Here is a 6,982-nt window from a genome sequence, read left to right as displayed (position 1 = left end):
TTCTCATTTCCCCATCTATCCTCTGTGGAACAGTTCATGCAGCAGCACAGAATCCCGGTATTGGCAGGCAGATCAAATACGTTGCTGTCAGAATGACATTTCGTTGAATGATGACATCAGCCTTAAATCACATTCAATAGTGATTATACAGAGAATTAAATCTCACCGATTCATAGCAGAGCTTTAGCCTTTAATCCAAACCATTCACTGTGCTTTACTGTGAATGATTCTTTACTATTTTTTAAAAGGCTTTGAAAAACAATGACTGAATGAAATTGAATTAAAACTATAACAAATGTATCTATTTGTTCTTTATTAATAGGATCTCGTAGGAAATACACGTCACATTTTGGTTTCAAAATAAGAGGTTGTTACATAAAAAAGGCATCATCATTTTTCATTCACACATGAAAAATCTTAGACTTGAATATGTATTGCTCTGAGTCAAGATACTGAGATTAGACATTTTTACAAATTGTTGAACCAGACCCTCAGGAGAAGCCTGGGGCCCAAGGTAACTTTGTTAAAAAATTCAGAAACAATGTCCACATCAAACTCCGCACTGACTATATTTGCATAGCATGCATTTGATTTGAATAAGTATCTGGTGAAGACCTGCAGTGACAGATTGCTCCAAATAACTTGATAAATGTTGCATATTCTCTGACAAATTGCACAGACTCTTCAGGTATTCTCTAGAGGAATCCTAGAGAAAAAAAAAAGTACAAAAGGCCGGAAAAGAATAGAATTATTTACAAGAAATAATCCCTCCTGTACTGCATTTACCCTGACAACTAGCAATGTCTGGAGCCATTTCTACAGGGGCAACAGAATTGTACAAAAGTAAAAGGAGATGAAAATTCATTTGCTTTGAGTTACAAACGTAGAAATGAGTAATAGTATAGATATATGTGTATTTACAGGACTCGATCTCTGGACCACATCCTCTGCAAATAAAAGAAAACTTGCGCACAGTATCTCTCATATTCGTCTTCATGGACACATCATTACATACTGTATTTACAGGCTTTCATATAAAATGTTCTTTATGTAATCTCAATAAATACATCTTCTAAAGTGATTTATCTTTTATCAAAAAAAAGGAAAGCCAGCTTCTTTTCTTTTAGAGTTTCTACACCAGAACATGCTGTGAATCTACACTTTTTTGTTCCATCTCTCTCTTTCTCATACTCACTTACACACAGACACACACACACACACACACACACACACACACACACACACACACACACACACACACACACACACACACAAACTCACTGGGGCTCTCCTAGAGGTTTGACTACAGGCCATGGCATGTCAGGTAAAGGTGTCTGAGGCTCAGCAGGGGCCTGGTGCTGCTGCGTCTGCTGGTTGGCCCAATTTAAGTCCACTCCGTTCTTCTTCAGCGCAGCCAGGTGCTTGATGTCCAGCGTGGTGAAGGTGGTGAACTGGACCTGGTTCCTCTTACTGGTGGGGGAATGAAGCGGCTCGCTGCGGTGTGGCCTGGCCAGCAAAGTTGCTGAGCGATTCGCCATGGGGTCAATCGCCTTCCCCTGAAACTGCTGCTGCTGGGAGCTGGTCCTGCTGCGGCCCAGGGTGGCAGTTCTTTCGGGCACGGCCGGGGCACTCACAGTGGGCAGGGTGTTCTCCAGGCTACGGTGGCCCATGGAGTCTATGGAATGACGGGACTCCAGAGGGCGATGGGTCTCACGTTTTAGCGATGACGCTTGAGCTGCGGCGCCTGGGGCAGGACCGCTCTGGTTATTGCTCCCCAGCCACACCCAGTCATGCTTGTGGTCCTTCGGGTCCCTGCTGGGGGCCGGGCCGGCCTGTATGGGTGTCTTGTGATTACGGAAACAGAGGTTATACGAAGCACAGTTCAGTAAAAAAGCCAAGATGGCTACGCAGGAGACCCCTACCAAGGCATACATGCCAATTTCCAAGTCCGACATGGCTCTGAACGTGCGGATGAGGTCGCTCTCGATGACTTTTGGGGTTTTAGGTTTAGGAGGCTCCTTCTTGGGTGTCACTTCTGCTTTAGGAATGTCTTTGTTAGGGGGTGAATTGGGGTTGTCGAGCATGTTTCCATAGCTTCTCTTCTGCCCCTCACCTTTCATGACAACACCCACTGTTGTTGCTATAGGTTTGGCAGTGCTCATTGGTGTATTAGTCGTAGTGGCAGTTGTGGGAATGACAGTATATGTGCCACCTCTTGTACCTCTGGTTGTAGTTCCAATCCACACAACATGTGGCTGCGCAGGTCTCATAGAATATGTGGTTGAGGTGGATGTTTTTGACATGTCAGACTCCTGCTGGTCAGGTACTGTGCTCCTTAGCAACCATTTATCCACATCTGTGATGGCACGCTGTGATGTCACCGTCGTTTTAATCTCTCCTAATGCTTCTGATGCGCCACCATCGTAATCTTTATTCCCGTCAGTGCCAACCCCACTAGCTCCTCCTCCTCCCCCTGCTGCAGCTCTGCTGCTACTCTGGAAGTTCATTCTGAGGAGCCCCGTGCCCACTGCCAGTTTGCTCTTCCTCTTGGACTTCTGGCATTCCTCACAGATCCTCAGCTCCACCCTCACTAGCGCCCCCTGGCCCTCGCCTTCACCTTGTGCTACCACAAATGTGGACAGTGGGGTGCGGCGGACTGTGGCCACACCCTCATCTGGTGTAGAGACTGTCAGAGAGTAGATGCTGCGGTCGAACAGCTCCAGTGGAGCAACGGCCCCATCGCTGAACTGAACCCAGCAGCTGACCGCCGCTTCCTGAGAGAGAGAGAGAGATAGAGAGAGAGAGAGAGAGAGAGAGAGAGAGAGAGAGAGAGAGAGAGAGACAGAGAGAGAGAGAGAGAGAGAAAGAAGGAAAGAAAGAAAGAAAGAAAGAAAGAAAGAAAGAAAGAAAGAAAGAAAAAGGAAAAAGAAAGAAAGAAAGAAAGACAGATCACACTATGACACAGAGTTTATATGCATAAAAGCAGGTCAGAACAAATGCAGCAAATCAACATTCCCCCCCTGCCGTCACTCAGAGCTATAGTCCCATGATTGTTAATAGCACTAAATTGGCTATGCTAATCTCTTTATGATTACACTCAGTAGGGTGCTACTGCTACTGTACCATAGATTATAGTGCTATGAAGTTATAGTACGAAATATAATTTCACTTAAGTGGATAAAGGCGGTACAATAGAAGTCCTTTAAACAGGAACAATACAGCGATAAGGGTCATGTTAAGAGCAGAATTAGCCAGTCCAATCACATTAATACACAATGACCTATTTCCTGTTGCTAATGTGAGCCACTGGGCCGCCACAGACCTAACCTATATTTTGGGTTTGAATACATTATGAATCGCCCGGAGCAGAACATTAACAGCTTGCCAATTGGCTGGTCATCTGCACTGGCATGGTTCTAATAGTTTGTTATTGACGGAGGCAGACCAGCCACAGTGACAGCGTACAGTAGGTAGAGTGAGCTGTCGTTCCAGCAACTATGGACCGCCTAATTGCTGCCCCACGCCTGGTTTCAAATGGGCAAGCTGCCAAGGCTAAATGTGTGCGAGTTTTCAAAAATGATCATCCGTGCACCCTGTCTGCCTCCTCTACTCTCTCACACAGCGTGGCAACTGCGGATGATGGTGGAGGCTGTGAACACTGCGAGTTCACATTCTGAGAGGCAAAGAGAAAGCACAAATATTACACCCCTGAGGTCATTGTTGCGTAAATGTGCACTGTGGTGGCAGTTCTTATAATTCAAATCCTCTCTTGTAGAAGCATTATATCTTTGCTGGAAAATGAGCATCTAGTGTGTTTTAATAACTCACAGTTTTATGATGGCAAGTGGTATTTTAACCTCCCCATTCATGTTTTGAATTCTGTTGTTTGTTTTGGTGCATTTACTGTTTCTGCTCCGTGTGTGTGAACAATCAAACCTCACTTGAGCAAACTGAATGAATGTAGAATTGGGTGGGTTATATTCCGACATAAGAGATTTTCCGCTCTGCTCTAGTGCTTATGGTCCTTGAAATGTAGGCTTTTGTGCTTTAAACAGTTGAGAAGCTTCTTTGTGTGAGAGATACAAAGTCTGCAGTTTTTTCATTTGGATGTTTGACAATATAACAAATAATAAACCGAATGAATGGCAAATTTCCCAAACAGAGTTAATGGGGCACCAATGGGGCACCAAACAAAATAACAGTAGGAACTGTTATGTACATACGGTAGATATGATCACCATCGTATATTCTCATTTTTCCTCAAGATAATCTGACTTGTGAGCCATGACTCCTCTATGAACCTCCCAAAGATAAACTGCATATTTTATATATTACTCCAACAGAGATCAGTGCTTGCTTCCATCTCCAGCTATAGGATGGCAAAATTTCCCTTTATTCTTCTTCAAAGAAACAAGACTGATTTTTCAACTTTTTTCCCCCCACAGTTGCCACATTTCTTTTGAAACTACTCCCTACACTGAAGATGCCACTTTTCTCCCCTGTCCTCTGTCCAGACATGAAGCCGAGCCCACCAAGAAAGTTTCCATGTCTGCCCAATCAAAAAACTCTAGGTTGAGCTACCCTATCCAGACCCCCGGGAACACTTTCTACTTCATTTATTCACATAACCTATAATCTCCTAAATCCTTAATTCCGTTAATTCCTAACAATGCACACTACAGGAACACGATAGTACATACCCTATATATACCTGGTAGATTCATGATCTAATCAAATTAAATCAACATTAAAATCAATCAATTAATCAATTAACTGCACTTGGGCTGGTGCCAATATCTTTGACTTTAGCAAAACTGTGATTAAATGCTAAATCTGAAATTTAAAAACTAAAATCAATGTTCAGGTCTCATGTACAAGGTTTAATTAGCATAGGTGCAAATCAAAGAGTGACAACACAAATCCTTATTTCTAATGTGCTAACAGCGCAAGAAGCATGTTGGTGTTAAAACATGGCTCTATGAAGATGCTGATGTTATTTATGCTGTTGCTTTATTATACATGCTTCTGTGAGTGTTTCCATGGTGGTGTGCATAACAAAAGGAGGGAAACTGTCAGTGCCAGGGGCGTGCTTGTTAAATGCTCACACTTTTAAAGAACAATAACCCAGGGATGTTTTATGACTTTTTAGGCATAGGGAAATGCATGGCTGCAGTAGTAGGAGCTCGCTACAAGAGGGGAATAGCTTACTTAAAAAGGCAATAAATAATTACACACAATAAATGCAGTGAAAACGACTGTACACTCTCACCTTTGATATTTAATCACAGCCTATAGCAATCTGAATTCAGTACTTGTGTTAATGCTCTTCGTTATGCTCTCTGATGAAACTGTGTATATGGGTTGACACAGACAGGTGCTCTCATGGGAGCTACAAAGAGTGTAAGTGTTGTTTAGTATATTTTCCATCAAAGGAATAAAATGAGTACAGTTAAATTTAAAATGAATGTCATGATACGATTTGATTTTACCCCATATGCATGTACAGAAGTGTGTAAATGCATCACTTGAAAAATCTATTTTGACTGGTTCAAAATTGAAAAGGAAATACCATTTAGACCAAGAGACAATCAAAACAAGCCTACAATAAGCAAACACACTTTTATAATCATACATACAACTGCTTTTGTTTATTTCTTGCCCCTTGTGATTTTAACATTCTTTTGAATGGCCCTTCACTGGTAAGGTGGCAAGGCTAAAAATGAGTAATGATAAAACTAACGGGCATAAAAGGAGACAAGCACCATCTCAGACAGCTGAGCTGTGCTTCACATTTTTATGCTTTGTGTGTAACAATTTTCCAGTTACTTACCTGTTTGAGCTGCGTGATCGCCTCCCGCGTGGTTGCCGTGGCAATGATGGCCCTGTTGCTCCCTGGGCTGAGCTGCAGGGACAGAGAGAGTCCAGACACCAACTGCACTCCCAGCTCTGTCAAACTCACTTTGTCATCCACCACCCTGATGCTCCTCTCAGCCAGGACCGATGACGTCAGAGGGGACAGCACCTGCAACAAGTACAACCTCATTCAGACTGCAAATGGACACACACACACACAGACACACACACACAAAAGCACAGACACATCTCATGACTCACCTGTACAGTAGTAATGCCCACAGCCCGTCCCTGCAGCACCACCCCATCATGCACCCTGGCTACGTCAGGGTCTGCCACTTTTAGAGAGTAGCGTACAAGATTGGTCACATCCACCTGTCAATCAAAGAAAAACATTACTTTCAATCATATTAAGTAACAGCCAAAGCTAAGCATGCGTGATTACTGTCATTACACTAATTCAGTGTCTAGCTAGCTGTTGTAACTTTTGAAACATGAATTTAAATATACATAATCCCGATAGTGACTGCTGGCTTGTCAGCCTCGGTTAGGACTGTCAAATGTTTTTACCTGCCAATCAGGACCCAGGAAGTAGTCAACAGGCTCTGCCCCAGTTAGCAGATCAGGCAGCACCTCAGCACCAGCCTGAGCCACAAAGGGCGTGAGCACTCTGAGTGTAGAGTGCTGGTACTGCAGCATGCAGCCCCTGCCCTTCCTCATTTCCTCCTCTTCCTCACTGTCCCATGTAGACCTAACACACAAAGGCATTCAAACACAATTAGTCACAGTTCAACAGTTCAGAGGAATACTTCTGGAAACAAGCATCTTTGCGTTCTTGGTGAGAGACAGATGATAAGACAGATGTCATTTTTATGCCTGTATGCTAAATTTTAAGATACAGCAAGCAGGTGGTTAGCTTAGCTTAGCATAAAGACTGAAAATAAGTTCAAAGGTTAAAAACCAATTATGCATACCAGTACCTCTAAAGATCACTGATTAACACATTACATATATCTTTGATTGTTTAATTTGTCCAAAAAAACATAGTTTATAAGTGACAAATTGTGGTTTTATTGAGAGTTATTAGCCAAGTTATTTCTTGGTCAGGCATAGTGACTCCAAGAAATAG

The 6,982-nt window shown here is 42.9% G+C and overlaps 1 protein-coding gene across 1 annotated transcript in view; it reads right to left on the bottom strand.

Annotated features, from left to right (window-relative positions):
* Positions 1–1,277: 1,277 nt before the first annotated feature.
* Positions 1,278–6,982, bottom strand: part of LOC111238958 (transmembrane protein 132D-like) — a 30,111-nt gene continuing 24,406 nt past the window's right edge. Inside the window, exons 7-10 of the mRNA XM_022768695.1 lie at positions 6,424–6,604; positions 6,115–6,228; positions 5,831–6,022; positions 1,278–2,774 (exon numbers count right to left, since the gene is read on the bottom strand). Of these exons, the coding sequence (XP_022624416.1) occupies positions 1,278–2,774; positions 5,831–6,022; positions 6,115–6,228; positions 6,424–6,604 (1,984 nt within the window). The remainder of the gene's footprint in view (positions 2,775–5,830; positions 6,023–6,114; positions 6,229–6,423; positions 6,605–6,982) is intronic.

The sequence above is a fragment of the Seriola dumerili genome, unplaced genomic scaffold (genome assembly GCF_002260705.1).
Source record: "Seriola dumerili isolate Sdu_G_001 unplaced genomic scaffold, Sdu_1.0 BDQW01001815.1, whole genome shotgun sequence".
Taxonomy (NCBI): domain Eukaryota; kingdom Metazoa; phylum Chordata; class Actinopteri; order Carangiformes; family Carangidae; genus Seriola; species Seriola dumerili.
The sequence above is the reverse complement of the archived record's forward strand: the minus strand, read 5'-3'. Positions and strand labels throughout refer to the sequence as shown.